At 38.9% G+C, this 22,260-nt stretch overlaps 1 protein-coding gene across 3 annotated transcripts; it reads right to left on the reverse strand.

Annotated features, from left to right (window-relative positions):
- Positions 1-5,561: 5,561 nt before the first annotated feature.
- Positions 5,562-21,896, reverse strand: MBIP (MAP3K12 binding inhibitory protein 1). Of its 3 annotated transcripts, XM_054827345.1 has the most exons (9): positions 21,697-21,894; positions 17,141-17,260; positions 15,184-15,405; positions 14,989-15,085; positions 13,463-13,528; positions 11,650-11,802; positions 9,053-9,150; positions 7,677-7,715; positions 5,562-6,502 (listed from the first exon to the last, which is right to left on the reverse strand). In XM_054827345.1, exons 1-9 carry the CDS (start codon positions 21,826-21,828, stop codon positions 6,395-6,397), a joined length of 1,035 nt encoding a protein of 344 aa, XP_054683320.1. In that variant the 5' UTR covers positions 21,829-21,894; the 3' UTR covers positions 5,562-6,394. The 3 variants fall into 3 exon arrangements, 2 of the variants coding, with proteins under 2 accessions (XP_054683320.1, XP_054683321.1); XM_054827346.1 differs by lacking the exon at positions 21,697-21,894 and having other exon boundaries at positions 5,562-6,505; positions 17,141-17,332; XR_008577352.1 differs by lacking the exons at positions 5,562-6,502; positions 7,677-7,715 and adding an exon at positions 9,452-9,683 and having other exon boundaries at positions 21,697-21,896.
- Positions 21,897-22,260: the final 364 nt, after the last annotated feature.

The following is a 22,260-nucleotide window of genomic DNA, read 5'->3' on the forward strand; positions in this document are numbered from 1 at the left end:
TATGTTTATTGTTCATGTATAACCCTTTTTAATAACCAAGATGGGTAAATTACACTAATTAACCTTTAAAAATCTAGATGATTTCTAAATAATAGCTTCAAACAATGCCTATTCTTTTCATTGTTACTTCTAAGTGGTTTGTCCATGACAAGGCAGTTTCATTGGAAGATCTACAGAGGTAGTTGTTTAAATGTGCTTTTTTCTTTTTTCTTATTTCTCTATCATTAGACTTTCTACAGTACACACTCCCACCTCTCCCCCGTCAGGTAGCCCTTGGAGTCAGAAGAAATCAAATCCATATATCCTGGGAAGCAATGACAAGAAAACTCATCTGCTGGAGGCCACTTGAGTTGGGTCTCACTGCTCTTGGGTGGGATAGATTATCCAGCAGGACACCAAATCCTATTCCTAGCCATAAGAATGTGTTACCTGGGCTAGAGCGCTGCTGGCAGCAAAGGCAACGTGTAGCCCAACATTTCTGGACAGGTTACCTGGGTCCTCAGCAGCCTGCAGGGCTGCAGGTAGTTTTCAGCCACTTTCTGCCATGCTTTGAGATAAAAGCAATTGTGAGAGGATTGATTATATGGGTTCATGTTACAGCACAGCTGAAATCAGTGTAGAGAGATTCCTATGGCTACAGAAGCCTGAAGTACTCAGCAAGTCTCCAGCAGGAAGGGTTAGGACAAATGCTTGCTTTTATGGGGAAAGGGAGAAGGTATGTGTAAGGGAAACTTTCTGGAGCCTTTTTTCCCCTCTTCAAAGCCCCCTCCCCATGTCTTCATTCAGGAGAGGATGGTTCAGCACATGTAGGAAATGTTTTGTTTGTTCTCACTGGTGCAAATGATTTGTAAGCTCATCAATCAAAATAGATATTTTTATTCAGTGTTTTGACTACTTCTTCCAATAATGTATCTTTGGCCTTCTAGGGTTAAAATTTCTCAGTGGTGTTGTAAGGTCTTAATTAAAAAAAAAAGATAACTTATGATGTATTTAAAAAAATAATAAATACAGCACTGATCACAATACATTGGGTGGAATGGTGAATGGTTTGAGTTTCCTAAATTACTGATATTACCTGCTGATACGAGGGCTGTTCAAAAGGGCACTTCACTTTTGGGTTTATTTATTAAAATCCTGCACTCAACTGTAAGAAATTAGCCTCCTAGAGATGAATCGCTCCCTACTCAGGGGATCTTGAAGCAAAGAAACCGATCATGCACACGTTGCAGAACTGCACAGTAACACAAGCTCCGATGTTTTACTACTTCTCTCGTGCAAGGTGCTAAACAGCAGAGTGAAGCATTCCTAAGGGAGACAAACGTTCTTGGCTTAAAAGTGATGCTCTTAGACATCTTCCTCAGATAATTAATGCCAAATTTACAGTGCTGTAAGATTTATTTTTTTTTTAATCTTGTAACTGGAAGCCCTTAACTGAGGTGAAGTGTGAAGCACAGGCTATTGGACTCTGGCAAAACCTTGGGATCTCTCTACATGAGCTCTCAGGTAAGCATCAATAAGACAACAGAATGTCTCATTTATCTGTTACATTTTATGTATTGCAGCTGGGATACAAGTGTGTCTTGACTTCTTGTAGCAGAAGCCAAACTATCCTTTCAAATCTTGGTTGGCTACAGAGATTTTAAGCATTTCCTTCAAAGTGTGCATCTTGAAAACATCAGGACAGAAGCGATGCAGCTCAGCCAAGAGCCTTGGCAGCCTGGAATGCTTTGCAATCTCTCTCCAGCAGGACATACTGTGGTCAGTCTCTCTTTTTCCAGCCAGCTTACAGCAGAATAAGCTTGTTGGTGTTGATAACGTGGAATGGCTGTACGCTAGAAAAATGGTAAACCTTCTCTGGGTAAGTTAATTAAGCAATGCTATTTGTAATTATGTGTCATTTTAATATATAGAGATTGGACATGTGTGGGAAATGTTCACAGAAGTTCATCTGAACCTTGTGATACACCATCCTGCAATGGGTTGCAGTTATGTCCAACGCAAGAGTTCCTCAACAGGGAAACCTTCTATACAAAGTTACCATTGCATAACCCAAGTGCAGGCGGCTTTTGGCTACTACGAGTATGGTAGTTCTAAAAGAGAATCAGTTTCCATCCTCTTGTGTGACTCCAGTAATGAAGCCCAGAATCCAGCTATGTCATTCTTGCATGACTGATGTCAATAGCATTTCCACTACTGACTGTGGTGGGGCAAAGTGGAGCTGGGACACCCTCTCCAATGTCTCTATCTTGAAGGTGAGATGGACTTTTAACAAACGCCACACTTGCTTGTGAGCCTAATTCAGTGAAGAATCTGCTCTGCGTTTATAATTTTTATTGCAGTGTGCCATCTCATGGACTGAGATACCATCTTGAAGGAAAACCAGCAGCAATAGTTTTCTCAAATTGCTTGCAAATTGAAGAGCTCTGGACTGACAGCCAGGCAGAATGCTTGTTGCCGTACAATAGTTGCTGCGCTTGCCATGCTTCAGGTGTTTCCCCAAAAGCGCTGGTGGCCTTTCACAGGCCAATCTTTAACCTTAATGGGATTATGCTGGAGGATAGTGAACTGGATCACTTAACCTATAAAAATGCTTCTGTATAGTTTTGTCTATCCAGTAAATTATTTCCTGGAGTGAGCATGCACATCCAAACTACTCCTTTGTCCAGTTCAGATTCAAACCTGGCCTTTTGCTGAGTGAGAAATGTTGCTGTGGTAGCAGCAGCAGCCACAGTGGTGCTTCTCGTTACACTGGAATTTGCACTTGCCCAGCTGTGTTCTTTCCTCTTAGAGCACGATGGAGGACTGTTTTGTTCTACTCTTTCCCCCAAATTCACTGAACATCAGCATGGTTCTGCTAGAGCTCTAATACTGAAGAAAAGCAGCCAGTAATGCTGGGCTAAACTTACTGAATTCCCACTTCTGCCTGAAATCTCTGACTCAAGAGTCTTTATCTGAATAACCGCATCATTTCCTTGCAATGCTCAGGCCATTGTACCTCTCTGCAAAACAAATGTAGAGGCTTAGTCAAGCCTGGGATCGTCAACTGGAAGAGCTGCTTCCTTCTAGTGCCTTAAGCCCTAGCTGATCATCACTGAGTGCTCTCAGTATTCATATCAGGTGGTTTGGTGTTTTGTTGTTAGAAAATCTGCCTCCTTGTAATGAAAAAGGTCCTTTTTGGAACACCATTCCCCTTTTGTGTCTTGCTGTTCCTCTAGCACTCTTACCTTAAAATGGCTTTAATACAGTTAATTCCTTTTCATGTTTTAAGGGTATGCTGCCATGTTACATTGGGTTGGGTGAAGTGTTTAACGCCAAGCTGCCTGTTGCAAAAGATTTTAGGTAACAGCACTGAGAACACATAAGAGACATCAGACACGTGAGAGATATCAATGCTGGGAAATGGAGGCAGCCTTTCTGGATGCCAGGAGCAGCCTGAGAGGAAAACCATTGTATGAGGGAAGGTATCCTCAGCATTATATTGTATTGCTAGCTCTAGCTGGAAGTGGAGAAAGAAAACACAGTGTTTAACAAAGAAATAAAATTCTGTTCTTATGAGCACTTTGCATCCTTTTGGAGGAAAGGGAGGGTAGATCAGCCCAACATCAGTAAAAAGGTCTCGGTCAAGATGTTGAGACATGACAAAAGCAAATGTACCCTCTGTTTTTGCCGCATTTGTGGTTACCTTGCAGGCTTCCTCAGCTCCTGCAGCCCCACCTATCAGCACTGTAGTGTTGCAGGTGCAGGGGAAAAACAGCTTAATTGGTAATCTGGAAAATGGATAGTGTAAGATGTCTGTTCCAGATCCCCTTTATTACGTGGGTGCAGAGCATTGGGTAGCACATCTCTTACTGCAGAAATAGTCCTTATAGTGGAAGTCAGTTGTAGAAGGTAAAGCCCAAAGAGGCAAAAGGCAAGGATCAACTAGTAAGACCAGTGGTGTTAAATACAGGAACAGTGTCCTGCTTCCCCATTCCTCTATGCATAAAAGTCATACAGCAGAGGAAGGGAAACTTCCAACAGCTTGGCAGCCATCTGAAATCTGCAACTACTTTTAATGTGCAACTCACAGCAGAGAATATCTTTCCAATGAATTTTTCTAGGCCATGCACACTGGCATTAAGCATATAAGAAATTAACAACTTGAAACCAAAGAATGGCAAAGGTCTAATAACAAAGCAAGATGAATACCTTGACATTTTTTCAAGTGTATCTGTAGCATTTATTTGATAAAGTATATAGGGCTAATAAATTACCATCCAGAGTACTTCTGCTGTTGTCTCCTTAACTATTGTCTTGTTAGAATGCATCTTCATTATCATTTCAACCCTTAACTGCTATGTTGCTGCCATCTTGAGAAAGAGAAGAAGAATCCCATGGCAAGAGATCTTTCAAGTAGCAGGCAATTCACTACAGAAAAAGCCACTTTGAAACTGCTAATGCAGTCTTTTTGTAACCAGTCTCCTTTGAGGAAATCAGCAGTGTTTGCAATTCATTCCAAGAACTGACCCCAGATGAGGATTAAGTATTATTTTTTCTGTGTGTATATGTATACCTATGCACTTGTTTTAATGTAAACTAACAACAAATAATTTAATATTAGATAAATATTTCAGACAGGTTAATATCTTCTAGGGCTTCACTCCAGAATTTTTCAGACAAAACAGCATAGTGCAAATGCAGTAGACTTAGCCAGCATGTCCCACCAGTACTTGAATTACAATGCACAGGAGTACAGGCTACTGCTTTATAAAAGCAGTGGTCATCCTTCCTGTCCTCAGTTGTAACAGCCACCTCCCACCACTCTTTCAAGTACTACTGTGTGAAGTATGTGGTGCTGGGCCCAATTATATCCACGTGGCACTCTTTTGAGCTATCGTGCTTGGGACACAGTACAAAAAATCAGCTTTGTAGATAGAAAGTAAATCTTATCTACTTGAGGTAAAAGTTGCAGCTTACTATGCTGCTTCACCAAAATACCCCTCATAATATGAGCTGTTAAGATTTTCAACAATGGCAATGGTTCACATAACAAAAGTCATCTCTGTAGGATACTGTACTCATATATAGCACACAATCTGAGTAATGGTCCTACACAAAGGCAGGCCATAGTCTTCAAATGCAAAAGTACCTCTTTGTATCCCATGTTATATTTGGGGCACTCATGACTGCTTGGGTCAATCTCTTCCTGGGTGGACACTAAGCATTTGAACAGGTAACTACCATACTGTCATCCTTCCCGGAGCCAGGACCAGAGCTCAGGCAGCTTTGCCTCCCACCTCTGCTGGTTCACCTTCAGAGAAAGCATTAGGTGCAGTTGCTACAACAAATGTTAGTCTAGATAAGAACATGGAATCACAGAAAATGCCTACTATTTTCAAAGTGCAAGACTGCGTCCAGTCAGTACTGTTCATAGCACCTGTCACAGGGACTGATACAGGGACATCAACAGTATGACTGCTGTAAGCAGAGCAGTTAACATAGGAGACTCCTCTGTAACAGCTACTTTTTTTTCTAAACTGGAATAAAGACAGAGACAACAAAGAAACTAAAGAACTGGTATAAATAGAAAATGGTTTATTTAAAACAAAATCACACTTCAGCGTGTGGCCAAAGGTCTGACTTTAAATTAAACTACGTACCCAGCATCCATGCTTCAGAAGTCATGTAAGCATGCATATAGAAGAAGGGAAGCTGGTGCCTGCTGGCATTCTCCTCAAAACCTCCCCTGGAGTGGTCTTTAGAATATATTAAGTTTGTTAGCAAGGTATAAAGTTTTAATTCCTACAGGACACTGAGGAAGTGAAGAACAGGTGTCTCTATTTACACATATTAGGATTTCTATAACCATCTTTCAAACAGAAATGCATTTTGCTGCATTTCTAACAGCTGTGGAAACAGTGACAAATACAGAAAAAATGCAGGTAAGCATGCATACTGCAAGAGTTTTGTAATTTATTTTTTTCCTAAGACAGTTTACTTATGAGGAAGTATTTCATTTTATTTCACAAGTCTATGCAAACTACTTACATGAAAAGTATTCAAAAGACAACCCTTTCAAATACTCAGTCATCAAGAATTACATGTGAAATGTAGCTTTTGTATGTGGGTTAAGACTTTCCACATACAAACAATGCTGCGATCCTCCTTTATAACAGAAGGGAATGGATTATTAGAATGCTATTCCTAAAACATTCTTCATTTTAAAATAACTTTCATTAATATGACCATTTTTAAACGAGTTCTTCTGAAAGCAAGCTTTCAAGATCATCCAAAAGGAGCTTACATGCATGCTTTGTTTTCATTGCTAAAGTCATCCCCAGAGAACACTACTCAGGTCTATGGTTTAGGTGTGTGTAAAGCCCGATGAGGATTCTGAAAAGATTTTTTTTTTTTTTTATCGAAGAAGCCACTCAGCCTCCTTGGACTTGCTTTCTTTTGTTTTCCTCAGTAATGCCTGTTTTATAGCATTGATCTTTTCATCAAGTTCAGCCAATGAATAGTTCTGCTAAAAGAACAAAATAAAAAAAACACAATCATTTACATCCTGTAATTGCTAGAGAAGTGGCCTAGCACTTGATACTTGTGGTCACTGCATATTGCACTAAATGACAGAAATACTTTTGCAGAATTGTCTGAATCTAGTCTATGGCTATTTAAACTTGAAAGAAAAAAAATATGCAAACTTAGAACAAACTGACAGTCCTAATCACAGATCAATATATCCATGCTACTTCCATTAGATGCTTAACCTGTTCATAAAAAAAAAACCCACAAATGCTTTGATGGTAAAACACTGGACGAGAGTATCTAGATCTTGTAGAACCTGGGTTTACAACTGAAGTGGGTTTTGCATATTGCCCAACATCAATCCCCTCTGTGCCCACTTAACCTGACAATTTTTTTGATCTCTTCTTATGAAAAGAACTGGTCATCATCCTTTTTTTAAAAATATGGAAGATTTTTTTCTTGTGTAAACAAGTCTATTTCCTCAAGTCTCAGATCTAAGTTCTAAGCATTCTCCCCAGTCTATCTGTCTCCAAGTGTGATGGCTGATAGCAGATAGTGTTCCAACTATGGTCTCACTCGCACTTACGAGAAATTCTCTTACACTGATGAGAAATTCTCTCTTGTAGCCTAAGGTACACTGTTAATGTGTTCCCTTATGTGATGGTGGTGTGAAAATAGGAAGTCTTACTGACTTAGGTTAATATCTGCTGTAATGTCAGGTCTTTCTGCAACACTTGTGCCGAGCCAGCCATTTCTACTTTTATTGTCTCTTTATAAAGCAATAAAGCAAATTAAAAAAAACAACAACAAACCAACCCCAACAAAAAACACCAAGCCACAAAACAAAACCAGGAGCTGTTACTAGGAGGCCGATCAGAATTCACAAATTGCTTGTTACCCCTAGCTTGATTAACATCATTACAGATTTATTCTATTCTATCATCCTCCTAACTGGTGAAAACACTAACAAACCTACCCTAGTACAGACTCTTAGAACATTGTGACACCCAATAACCTACTTTCTCCTTCCCACCCTTTCTTTGCCAGCAAACTATCCAATACTGATGCAGCTACTTCTGAGAAGTTAGGTATTTGCTTTGTAGAACTTTAGATTACTTTTCACTCAAAACATCCTAAACTTAAGGTAAACAAAAGTTAACAGCACTTACGTGGGGAGGTTGAACCTTTCTCCTCTTGCCAGAACAGCTCTAAAGAAAAGACATAATAAAAACAGATGTAATGTTGCACTGACAGAGGACCACAAGTAATTCTGTAACAACATTGACAAGAGTTTTTAAAGTACAGAAAGAACAGTGACTGCCATTCCACAGATTAAAGAAATCTTTTTATAATTAAGTGTACTTTGGATCACAAGAAATACTACTGGAGAGCAGTCAGAAGCTGTTGAAGCTTCTCCACGCTTGGCAGCCACAAACTATCAACTTAACTGAAGCTTTCTTCAGACAAAACCAAGATCAATATCCAGCTTTTGAAACTATCAATATTTTTCTCCCTAAAATTTTCCTGTATCCACACCAATATTTATGCAAAACTTGGGGGGAAAAAAAAATGCTAATTACTGCACAACTCTACTATTGCAACCATCACAAATTTCTTCCAGATTCCCATTCTGGAGAAGATCCTAAAGCACTTTCCGTGGAAATTTGAGCTTATGAAAGTATATGTTTTAACTTCCGGTTTTAACAACTTGAAAGGACTTTATTGGTCTCCAACACAAACAAAAAAACAAAACAAACATTTATAACATCATTATTGATTTTTAAATGCTGACTCTGGCTGGTCTCAAGGGAGAAGATACAAATTAAAAGATGATCAACAGTAAAAGAAGCATTCTTACTGTTACATGGAAAAGAAGGAAGAGCAAGATAACAGACAAGAAATTTCTATTGCCAAGAAAAGCCTGACGTAGTAACAACTAATGTTCTCTTTGTCCTAATCTCCTTTGGTGAATGAAGGATAAGGTTTACTATTCAAAATGAGACAGAACTCTGCCTGAAAACTAGCAACAAAGAAATGTAAGTCACAGAATCACATGAAACAATTTTTAAAGGGTTTACTCTCTTATCCTATTGGAACAGTTATGTCACATAGTTGATCTTTAGTGATCATCTCATGTACATAAGCCCAAGGGATTTCAGCTGATTTAATCCATTAATGATTTGTTTTGAGATCAAAACTTTACTCAATTTTCTTGTCATTAGAAACACTTCAGATTTTAAGGCGGAGGTGAGGGTGGGGGGGAATCCAACCTCTATAATACATTTCTTACATATTAGTTAAGCTCGGGTGGTTGCAATTTCCCCCCCCCCAACAAATACTATTTTCTTTCAAATGAGAAAGTAGGTAGAAACATGAACTTATATAGATGGTCCACAAGAAACGTAACCATTACACTAAGCCAGAGTTGTCTACCAAAAGTGTCTGCCCTCTAACTCCTTAGGCTTTTGCCTCTACATCAAAGATTTAAGCACAAAAGTCCCAAATGCATTTAGGCATGCTAGAAGAAGTTGAGAGAATTTCTTACTACAGATTGAAAATATTCAGGAGACAGTCCTTCCAGCTCAAGGATTTTATCTTCAAGCTTCTTAATTCTCTGATAAATGTCTCTTGGTACAGGACCACCTAAATACACCAGTACAAATACAAAGAAATCAGGAAAAGTACTTGAATAACTTTTTAAACTAAAGATTGCAAATTTTACAGGTGAATTCTTCAAGTCCAGCTATCACCCAGTAGCTGAAACAAAATGAGTGAATGGGATAATAAAAACGAAGGGTAATTGATATGATTCAGGATAAAACCTGATTGATAAGCCAATGCAGTCAGTGAAAGCAACAGACAGCTTTATGCAGGTGACTGAAATATGTCTAACAAGGTCCCTGGAACAACTAATGATCACTCTTACAATACATTGGTCACACACCAAATGTTACCACTTCAAAACTGACAGTAGCATCAGGAGGGAGCAGATGGTTTGGCAGACCACGCATGAATTCAGCACCGATATCAAAGATTGTTCTGAAGGAAACCTATCTCCGCTGAGCATCGGAGGTTACAGGACAGGTATGAGTTGCGCTTGACAAAGAACAGTGTTTGGCTGGCCATAGATGGGATAAGCAGGGGTGAGGTTGTGTGTGGGGAATGGAATAACAGACCTTTGGGGAAAAAAAAAAAAACAAAAAACAACCAATGAAACAACCCCACCCCTACCAAAAAAAGCCCGAACAAAAAACCCCAACAAACCCCACAAACACCACAAAAACAACTGCAACAAAAAACCCACCCACCTCAACCCATTTTCTGTTTGCAACTATGCTACAGCAGCTTGGGCTTCTTTCCCCATTTAAGAACAAAACTGATCAAAAGATCAGCCTTAGAAAGCATCTTATTTATGCTACATAGTATTCTATAAACTGAAATCAGTGTTTATCACAACTAACTACTGGCTATCCCAAATAATAGTCTGGTTCTTAACAGTAGTAACAATCAAGGCCTTAGCAAACTTTTACTTCTCTTGCCACCTATTTCCATTTATTTCTAGGTCTGTCAGATAAGACAATTCTATGCCACAAACTACTGAAATAAGCATTAATGCGGTTTTTTGCCATTCATCTATTTCCTCACTTCAGAAAGACAATCTTGCAGGTAGCTTCCCTCTTTCAGTTCTGCTCTCTACTCATCACTCAGCAGCTACTAATTAAATCATCTAACCTCTCTTCTTAACATTGCTGTCTTAATGTAAAGGGAAAAGAGCAGCACTAGCACTAGAAGAAGCTGTTCTGAAAAACAGCAGATGAGTCAAGAACAACTCTTTCAGTCATCAGAAACAAAAACCTGGTGAGCAGGTAGCTGAGGCAGGTTATCCGCTCAGATGAATACTTTTTGCACAGCTGCTGGGGTAAGTAACAAATGATCTTGAGACCTTCCCCAGGAATACTGATTTGGACAGGAGTTGAGCTGGAATTGCACACTTCCTCTTCCTCTATAGCGTAGTTTAGCTGACCCGTTCTCTCAAACAAAATTATATCACCTATTATAGGCACAACCTCAAAGCAAGGGCCCGTCCTTAGCTATCCCCAATCATTATCCCTGATACACCTAAACTCGCAAAGCCACTACGTGTTGTCACCTTAATGCTGGCCAGCTCCTTGCAAATTCTATTTCCATGCACAAAAAACACCTTATTTTTGAGACAGCTGTACAGCTAAGCATCAAGCTCTGACTGCTGTCTCAACATTATCTAGGAGTATTCTACTCTCCTTGTGGCCAGACGACTTTGATCCAGTATACATTCACAGGAATCTAGTTTAGTCAATGTTGACCATATTCTTAGAGAATGGATTGGCATCTATTCAGTATTCAGAAGACAAAAAAACCCCATCAGTGTGTGTCAGCAGTGTGATGTGTAGAACATTCACTTTATTAGGTGAAGATCTTGTCTTCTGTTCTGTTTTGAAAACATTTTTCAGGAAAAATACAGATTCCTCCTTGATTTGTATTCTAGAAAACAGGGGCTCGGGTGAGGAAAACAGCTACTTTAAAAAAGTCAGTAGCCTGGTGGCTCTGGCATTTGTTTTGGTGAAAGGTGTAGACTCATGTTTGCATGGCGAAAGGGAAGTATTGACACGAGCTTCCCACAATCCAGGAAATAAGCTGCTCTACTGTATTTCAAGAATCATCCACCTTTAGGAAAAGGTTTCAGGTTGTCTTTTGGGTTTATCCTATCCGCAGCCCACGGATGTCCATGAAGCAGGACTGAGTCCTAAACTCAGCTTTTCCTGTTCAGTGGGTCAAGGCAGAAGAATTCCACTGCCTATAGAGAACCCCTACCTCCAAATATTCTAGATTGTTTAAAATCCCATTCTGAAGTGCCTCTCTCCCACCACCACATCAAGTGGAGATTCGCTAACTCAGCATCGTAATTTGGGCATAAATCTGGGTTCCATTTTGGGCATAAGAATCTAAACATTAGATTATAGTACTTGGGGTGACTAAACCCTTCAGTAGGTCTACCCAGTTTTTAGAGTCACAGTTTTTATAGACCTGCCCAATTTTACTACAGTAATGATAACTGCAGTACAAACTGGCACGCTGATGTCAAAATTAAAACATGATACAAACCTGTTTGTAACCGTAAGTGTGCTTCAATGTTTTGTAATCTCTCCTCAACAGCTTGGTTTCCACAATCATGAATGGGTACATTGGCTTTGTGACTGGACCCATGTGCTCCTTCAGATCTAGTCTGAGGTCCATATGTATTTACTACCCTAGAAACTAGGTAAAGAGAACACAAATTTAACATATATGCACATGAAAGACAAAGTACATCTAATTAAAACAATTAAAAAATTAAAATATGAAAACCTATCTTAAATCAATTTCACACCAGTCTCTCATGTGAAGGGTCCCACACACATTAAGATCAAAGGTTCAAGTAAAAGTAGTTTCCTATTTTTGCATGAATAACTAAACTAAACAAAACCCTAGGACTTTACATATGCAAAGTAAAAGAATTACTCATACATTCATGTAGAATGGCAGTATCAAGAATTTGTCATCAGCTGCTGATAAATAGTAGAAAACCCGGTATCTATGTCAGCAGTTGCACATGTGAGCTGCTGTGAATGCAAAGAAGAGGCCAGACCTAATATTACAGGAAGCAACATAAATACATGAAGATGAGGGGATGTATACAATTAGAAGAACTGCTACAGATCTCAGCAAGGAAGTTCTAATTTATGTTATTCAGGTAACAGCTTTAATGACTCTTCAGCTGCTTCTGGGTCTATCTTTCCTCCCTGCCGAACCATGTCTTCATCAGAAGATTTTGATCACTTCTCTTAAGTCACGGTCACTTCCCAAGTCCTTCCCGATAGGACTACTGTAGTGTACTGCAGACGTAAAGACTATGTTGGCAACTCCAGGCACTGAAGCACACACCTTACTCAGTACTTCATGGAGGCCACGTGTTACATTCTTGCTTCAGTTTATGCTGGTTTTACTTCCAATTCCTTTCTAAGTGTTATTCATGTTTCAGTTATGAACTGTTCAGGTTTTAGTTACTTGAAGTGCAAAATTTTCTTTTTTTCCTGTAATATGCTAGCATCCAAGTTACAAACTAGCATTCAGTTTAAAAGAGTGACTACTGAAAAGGGTTCTTAGTGAAAGCATCTAAACTCAAACTCACTTCCTCATCTCCCTCTTAGCTCACCACCTTTTAATGCTTATACCTATCATGTGCTTACAGTATTATTTTGAATTCTAGAATTTAGAATAATGAATTGGCTTCTACAATCAATATCAAGTGGATAACTGAATACTACCACTCTCAAAACTAGAAGAAAGGGTTACTTTTAATCTCATTTTGGAGACTTTGTTTTTAAACAAAGTAACTTGTGTACACCTAGAGAGCAGTAGATGGACAAGCAATCTTTTATACATAACTTCTGTTGGAGGCGTGGTGGTAAGCTTGGTCTCTAGCTTCTCAGTTCCCATAAATGTATGTCTCAGAATTTCCACTGTGTCCCAAAACTATTTTCTAATTCAGTGTACCTACACAGACTAACAAAAACCAGAAGATAATTTTAATTAATCTCAATTCCTTAACTGGACTGCTGGCTTCACCTTAGAAGAAAAATCAATAATTGTTCAGTTTCTCTGTCCTGCTTTATCTGCTGCATCTTTCCTTTGAGACAATGAGAATAGGCTCCTTTGTTTTAGTCTTTAGTGCATAACCATCAGCTTAATGAAGCAGTTATGTGATTGAAAACCTCACAGAAGTAAGCAAAGATGTAAAAGTATTCACTAGAGTCAAAAATCAATATATTAAGTTCGCATTTTTTACGCATTGTATAAAAAGTTTTTAAGTCAAAAATTCATCAGTGCTGTTCTACCTGGACACTCTTAATAAAAGGGTATTAAAATCCTTACTTACCCTTTATATGGCTTTTAAATCCAGGATAGGGTGTGAAAATTGCATCTGTTCTGGCACAGCTATTTTCTAAATAAATAATAATAATATAAAAAAGTGAGGTCCTAATTATGTATTAGTAATTAAAAATATTCTAACCATCATCAGCTTTGAGACTTTTAACAAATCTAATTAATTTTTTTCATACAATAAAAACATCAGAAATACTTCATTCAGTCTATAAACACTTGTTCACTAATAGTTTCACACACTTGCACGGACCTACTGGTTTTAATTGGGTAAGTCACTTATATAAATGTATGCACACATGTATATAAAAGTTTATTGGATCAGGATCAAATTTCTTCCAATTTACATTTAATTTGGTTCTTATTTGTCACTGTGTTTCTCTAACTTCTTTCTTTCTTCCTGTACAGGAGTCTTTTCCCTGCTTACCACTGCTATTCTGTTTTTATGTCCTTTTTTGAAACTGCTCTCCTCCTATTTTTAGACTGGTCTAGTTTATTCATCAGCATTCTTTTCTCACCTTCCCGCATTATTCTGATGCCTGTGACTAATTTGTTTAACCATAAAAACCTACAGTACAGACCATCTTAGTTTATTCTAATGTTGATATTTTAATCTCTGTTCATATACACCAATGCTTTACACATATGTTATTATGCCTGAACATAGAAAGGAAGGTCTTATCATCATTTATTCTGTACGTAATTAACAATTTTAGGAATCAGTATTTTACTATCTAGCATATTCTACTAGACTTTAGGTGTCGTTTTCATTCCAACTAACATTCAAGGAGTTAAACTCTCTTATGGAACAATAAGCTTTGATCTCTAAAAGCATAAGTACATCACAGAGACAACGCACATCTGGGTTCACAGGTACTTAGAAAATGTCTCTGTAATACTTATGTATACAAAAGTGTCTTCACTTTTAAGACGCATTTGGTTACACAGTTACTGATCGTGCTAATGGGATCCAGCCTACCAGATGGATTTATGATTGTTTGGTTATAAATACAGCCAATTGTGCCAGTTGGTGCATTAAAAACACCAATAGCATGAGTAATGTTGAAAGGAAAAAGTTATTCTAAGTAGCTAGTCATTCAAATTCATTGCAAAAATTACTTTTTTGTAATTTAACTAGCATTAAAATAACTTAAATTTGAATAATATCCAGTTCGCAAGACATTTCTGAATTATAATTCTGTTGATTTTGGAAGGAACTTCTAGCTAAAACATTGAGAACAATAGTTACAAAATCATCTGATTTAAGGTCGCAGTTTTTAAAATGAACAGAGTAATAGCTATAATCTTTCTGTATGGGATGCATTAAACATTGCCATCCAGCGACTACTCTCTTTTTTTGTCTATCTGACAACATCTGCAATGCACATGCAAGATCTTCACTTTCAAACAAAGTTACTCTTAGAATAAAGTTCTGTTTTAAATATAGAATACCGCTTTTGAAAAAAAATAAAAATAAAAAAACAAATTGCTATGAAGATTAAAGTCTGGCTAGCCAGTTACCTTGATTACAATCAATAACATTGCAAAATTCCCTGACATTATTTTCATTGATCTCAGCTTGTTTCCTCTCGATGAAGGCTGATATCCGCCTGTCAATCTGCAGGTAATAAACATGATGGTATATATCTATTTCATTCTTTAAATTTAAAATTAGAAAGGTCTTTTTTTTTTTTTAAATTTAAGTAAATCACTTACTTCTGCTTTTCCAGCTTTTATTTGGACCACCTCTGGATCAAAATTAATGTGAGCATCCTTCAGATCTCCCAAGTCATAACTTGCATACTTTTCTTCAGTCTGACAGTTACCATCATAAACATCTAAACTTGTTTCACAAGTTTGGCCTTCTGTTTTACCTGCAGGTTCAACATGGCCTATATTTTCCTCTTTAATCAATGACTGGAGTTTTTCTAAAAGAGGCTGAACAAAGAAAACAGTACGTTAGGGTTAAAAAAAAAAAGCCAAAAAATCCCAAAAACAAAAAGCAAAAAGTCAAGTACTGTTACAATTTCTAAAACAGACCAACTGAAATAATTTTAGAAATTACATCATCTGTCTCTGATGGAACACAGCAATGAAATAAAATAAAAAAGGAAAAAAAAAAGCTATAGTTTCAAATACCATGCACACCACAATTTCGGCCTTTTCGACCTGTGCCTTTTAGAAGTTTGCATAGGAAAACTCACAAATTTCTGCAAAAATCTGCCTGCTACTCATCTGTTACTAGCTAAAATCAAAGCTTCAGTCGTTGGCACCAATACCACTTAATTAACATGTCATTCAAATGCCTACTCAGAACAGTAAGGCTTAGTATTTTTCCTCCTTAACATGAAAGCCAATGCTTTCACACTGTAAAGCCTTTACTTTATCACCACAGCACTACATTCTCCACTTGAAACTGCAGTTGCCCAAGTGAATGAGAGAACACAGACATGAAATACATAGGCGTTATCCTGAACACATGCTTTTCTTGACACGGTTGATTATCTACTTAGGTCATGAAATTAAATGAGAGAATGCACTGACATTTGTAGCAGCAAAATAAATGCTTATTATTCTACTGCAATAACTCTTACACAAGATATAATAACGAAACCTCACTACATATATATGTCACACCTCCTTTTTTAATTTTTATGTTTCAGCTAGTCTGAATTTCACTGCTTAATTTCCCTCTAGAAATTATTTTTTTTTAAGACAACATTATTTTTACCAGTTACATTTCCTGAAATGGAATCAAATTCCTACTTGCAGTGTTCTTACAGTTGGATGTAATTTTTACTTGCTTTTATCTTGCTTATTTTCTCTTTTTGTTTATCACACCAGAGATTTGGTGGATGCCTGGAAAACATGAAGGGTCTTTCTTTTACCTACAGACAAGCAAATACAGGAACTTCCTTTTTCACCATCTCAGTACTACACACTTGAAATAATTCATTGACTAGCTCAAGCAAAAAAAAAGGTATTAAAATCCCCACCTTTTACAGAAGAACTATCAAGGTCAAAACACTGTTCAGTTACCAGCTGACAAAGTGCTCACCCTCCCTGCCAGACAACTTAATTACATATACTTTTGGCAGGGTTGGAAAGTTTCAAATAGTTAAAAGAAATGCCAGTAATGGTGACTGGCTACTTGGCAAGATGAGACATTAATGTCAAAGAAATTACTCTTTAAAAAAAAAAAAAACTACGCTGAAAATATATTTAATTGCAGTAAGACACTCCAGGATGTGTCATGCTGGGATAATGCCACTTCTTGAACCACTGAAAGCACTCCATGAGCCTCAAAACTCACCCAACGCATGGAATCATTATCATAGCATGACACACACCTGCCGTGTCTTATTGCTTAATTATAACCCACCATAGATGGAAATGTATCACATTTACAATGCAAGTCTAGAAATCAATGAGGCTGCATTTATTCAGCCTGCTCACCTACAGTGGCTATTCCCAACACTAACCTAAAAAATCCGTAAGCGTGAGTACCTATGAAACACAGGGGAATCCCAAGCGTATAATACTTTTGCATTCTTTTTTGCTGGACATAGCAATATAAGATCAAAACAACTGAAATTTTACAGTTTAGATAATGTAACTACATTCAGTTGTTGATCACTTTTGTCAAGTTGAATGCGTCCAATGGAATATTTACCTGCAAACATAAAATATGCTGCTGAAGTGCACTAAAGAGTAAGGTTGGCTGAAGCGCTGATGTGCTTTGAAGCTTGCTCCAATCGATTACAACTTTCACGATATCGTCTCCAACGTTAAGCTTCAAGAGGGCAAAACAAACACCACAAAAAATTATGTTGTTATGTTGTATTAACATCACAAAAGTACACAAGACTTCTACAGGACAACAATTATGCTCAATGTCAAACCTTTCCTTATAAAAATGGGGTCTGTATGAAATTAACTGTAATTCAAGCAGCTGTCATTTTCAAAGTAAGCTAGTATTTGTAGAGCATATTCAAAAATTAAAAATTCCTTACTACCTCATCACACTTTCATTGTATCAATTTGATCTTTACCTCTAGGCAATTCTCAATTCAATTTACTATCATACAAAAACATACTGTTCATGTTAATCATTCACATCTTTTCTTTTAATAAATGATAGAACCACCAGTATGAACAAACATGCACCCAGGATGGCAGTCTCCTCTAATCGCATGTATTTTCTTCTGAGATTCGCAAGGCTATCTATGCCTGTATGACCAAGGTCTTGATACTGCACCATGCCACATTCTTGAAATTTTTACTTGCTGCTAATACAAAAGGAGGTTTTATATTAAAAATAACGGTGTTTAAAAAAAAAAAATCTTTAAAAAAATCTCAAGGTTAAACAAACTCTAGACTACACAGCATCACTATCGAACCCACTTCCAAATCACACTATCTCCCTTTCTATGCACTGACATCAAAATAACAATTGCCATAGTCTATTCTCTTCGCCAAGGCATTGCAATATTTAACTCCCAGAGTAATAAAGAGAAACACACATAGTGAATCTGAAGTTTTATTTAAAGGAACTATGTACCTTCTGTAAGCTAAAAATAAACTTTCCCTTTCTAATACAAACTTGATTGTTAATAATCACTAATGAACTACACACTTTGACACCCACCTTTGTCATTTTTGTTACATTAAAGCTCTTCTCAAGATCTTGAGGTAACGAGCACTTTCATTTCCCAAAGCCAAGTAGGTTGTTCTCCAACCAAACAACCCATAACTGATCCCCCAAATTCTAAATACAGATAAAACTCCTGTTTAAAATCAAGAGCACCTACAGGTGCTCTCTTTGAGACACAGAATTCCCAAGTCATGTGCATATTTGTATGTCTACATCTCACTCCTTCCCATTGTTTGGTTGGTTTGGGTATTGTTTCAGTGTTTTGTTTGGCTTTTTTTCAAAAGGAAAAAAAAGAGACCTCAAGCAGATGACAGAAGTGACCTTTAACATGTAGTCTAAAGATAGCTAACTTCTAAAGGCATCACATATTATGGGCAAGAACACGGAATGCATATGCACTTGTTTCCTGAATCCACCGCACAGTGTATGAGAAAACAAGGAGAACTAAACACAAGAATGTCTCCATCACTCTGAAGGCAAAGCAGTGAATACTAAGTTGTTCTACATTAGTTTTAAACCCCAGCATTATCACAATTTTGTATGTAAAGAACTATAAGCCTGAGCCTTCCTTCTTTAAGCAGACAACAGCCTTGTTATATTCAGTGTTAGATTCCAAATTACATTGCAAAGGAGATGGTCTGACTAAAGTATATGATGTATTTTAGACAGTTTTCCCACAAACTGTTATTCCTGTTTAGTACTTAAACTAATGTAGGAAAAGTAATGTTTTAGGAAATATGAGTTTTGAACACCTTAGAAAATTGAGAATGTATTAATAATTTAGTAAGAATATAGTTTAAGAATTAAGCCACTGTGCATATGTGATCATCTGAAGCACATAGCTCTTCCAAAAGTTTCTAGAGTACACCTGCCATACGCTACATTACAGTCCACTGACAGTGTAAAAAAGGTATAGATGCAAGTCTTGTAGTGAAACAAAATAGAACAACTGCAATTTCCTAATAAGCCTCCTTTTACAAAAAGAATCAGCTGACATGTGCCTTCATATCTTAGTGTGTGACTCCTGCCCAGGTGGTTCAATGTACAAAAACAGTAGCTTCGGACTTAGAATAATTTAGAGGCAAGTGATACTGTGAAGTCATGGATGTTGGTTTTAAATATAAGTAAAGAATGAACCCCTCCCACATCCAAACATGTTTCTAGTACAACAGAATTAGTTTTCTCTGCGTTTCACATACTTCTACCTATAAGAACTGTGACAAGCAGGTTTATAAATTCTGTGATTTGTTAACTTTAAAGCTTTCATATATTTACAAGCTCACAGCTTATTCTGTAGCAATTTACAGGGTTGTAAGTCATTTTAGCCCTTTGAAATTGTTTTATGAAAGACAGTAACCGTTGCTCAGGTCTTAAAGAACTTTTCATGATCAGTCATATTGGTTTTAAAAGTTGTTAAACCCAGATGTCCTCCCAGTCACTGTGCTGCAAGTGATTGCTCTAGTAAAAAAATCCCTGTGCCAGAAATATTCCTGTTTACAGTCCAACCTGCTAGCATAAATCCAACTTAAACTACTACAATGGATCACAAACTGTGACAGCTAACGATCTGGCACATGTTCACTCATCTCTATAGAAGAGAAATGAGGAATCAGTAGTTTCAGTCAAAAACGCAAAATAGATTGCTACTAAGTCAGTAAGGTGGTAAAACACCACAGTTAAAATCTACCAGAACTCAAGTGCTGGCAGACAAGAGTGTAACTGAACAACTGGAAACCATAATGACTGAGCAATTAAAAGGGCCTTCTCAGCTAAGATGGAGCAACCAGACTCCTGCTTATAGTTCAGTGCAGTGCACAGTAAAATGGGTTTGTTGTCATGGAAAGAATACACTCCAAACACCAACAAAGACAATTTTACTCTACACCATAACTACTGTAACTCTGCTGAGGGATGTAGCAACTCTAAACTGGTCACCTGGAATTGTCTATGCACACCCAAACATTGTGAAAAATCACTAAGTTCTCTTCAGAGACATACTAGACACAGCATAACTAGAACAAACTCTGGAGAACAAGTAACCTACTGAAGAAGAGAGAGAAACTAGAGTGTTTAATGTAGTTTTGAAAACAATTCATTAAACTTGTGATGAGTACTCTAGTTAAGAGCTTAGGAAACATTTCCTTTATTCATCCTTATGTTTTTCATAAATACAAAAGTTCAACTTTTCACGCATGCTTACACTGTAAGAACAGCAGCAGGAATGACAGTATCGCATCTGGACAGTCACTAGCTCTTCATTGATTACATTTAGAATTTTCACCAAGAAGAATTATGGGATATGTCATCCTCAATACCAGACAGTTTTCCTGTCTCAGTAATCCTGTGAAGGTGTATGATCAAGTTGTTTAGCACAGCACTCCTGTTCAAAAGCTAGGGTAGTTTTTAATCACTTTAGAGATAGGAAAAACAAGACTCTTATCAGACAGTGCCTGAATTTTCAGGCCCTTACTTCTGGATGATTTTTGTTTGAAAAAGGAAACAATTACTAGCAGAGTTTGAGGTAAGAAGCAATTACAATACACAATTCTATTCAGATGAGAGGTGAAGTGCTCTAAAAAATAATTTCACATCAGTCAGAAGCTACTACTAAGCTGCCTTTGTATCTAACAGAGCCCATTTCTGAGTATTTTTGTAACATAAACATATATTAAGTTATATTATCATCTCCTGCAGATATCACTCATCATCTGGTCCCAAACCTTCAAACTGCTGTCTAATTTCAGAAACAAGAGTGTACTTCTACTGCCTTCACAGAACTACATATATGCTTCCACAGTGGAAAAGGAATTAATCTGTAAATTATTTAAGGTAATAATTAAGTTGTTACTAAAACCTTCTCCTGATAAGGGCCTCCCACCACTACCCTAACATCTGTTAAATAATTCATAGCCACCATTAAACCTAAAGTAGGTGTTTCACCTTAAGTACCACAGAGCAAAGCTGCTTTAAAAATTCTGACCCACTGAGACGCACTGTGTTTCACAGTATGTTATTACCAAGGCAAGGCAAACTTCAAGCTCCTGATCATTTATTTTGATTTAATGCACAGTAATCTTTTAGTAGCTTTTCAATTCAGAATCATTGTTAAAATACAGCAATTAAACAGAATGCAGTTTCTCATGGGTAAGATCACCCGTCAGACTACAAAGTGACATGAGACACCCCATCACTAAGGGGCAAAGGCACGGCCACGACCATGAGATGCAGCAGCAGGGCACGCACCCTGGGGGTGCCCAGGCCCGGAGGGACGCGGTCGGTACCTCCAGCCCCCAGCCCTGACAGAGGTTTCACCGCTCATGCTGGCAGGCGTGAACAACCTCCAGAAGCGAGGCCGCTGCCTTGTTTGTGGCAGGCTTCTTTCCTCCCTGGCGCCGTGCTTTATCCCTGGAGCTCAGAATGGCCCCACAGGCCGGGGAGAAGCAGGAGCACGCCCCACCCGGGCCAGGCACCGAGGTGAGGCGATGTGGGCGCGGCGTGGGGCCCACGGCGCACGGGCCAGCCCTGGCCCGGGCCTCCCCCTCCACCCGCCCCGCACTCACCCGCCCCGCACTCACCTGCCCCGCCAGCCCGGCCAAGGAGCGCAGGGCGCTGCTCGCCACCTCCGAGGCCGCAGGGTCGGCGCCGATCTCCGGAGCGTGGCCGCCAGGCTGGAGCGGGCTGGGCGCTGCCGCCGCGGCCGCCGCCATGACACCAGGCCAAGCCGCGGCCGCCAGCGACGTCCCCGCCGTCGCTCCGCGATGACGAACCCCTCGGGTGGCCGTGCCCACCGGCCCCGCCTCTGCAGCTGATGGACAGACGCGACAGCCTATCGCGAGCTGCACTCTCAAGGCCGGCGCAGCGCGGGAGGAGCGGTTTGCCCTGTGGGCGCCGGCTTCTATTGCCGGGCAGGGCAGGTCCGCGTTACCGGCAGTGCTGGGTAGGGGGGCTTCTCCCGGCTCCTCCTGGGCTCCTCGGCCTGGCTGCCCTGCTCGACTGGGGGCTGCTTTGGCCCTACGCGTAGGAGCGGCGACTCGGGGCAGCTTCTCGGCTGGGGCAGCAGGGCCCGGGGTGGGGAGGCAGCCTCAGGCCTGACTGTCCAGGCCAGGCTCTGCCCGTCCCTCTCTGGCCCCCTGGGTGTC

Source organism: Grus americana, chromosome 5 (assembly GCF_028858705.1).
Source record: "Grus americana isolate bGruAme1 chromosome 5, bGruAme1.mat, whole genome shotgun sequence".
Classification (NCBI taxonomy): domain Eukaryota; kingdom Metazoa; phylum Chordata; class Aves; order Gruiformes; family Gruidae; genus Grus; species Grus americana.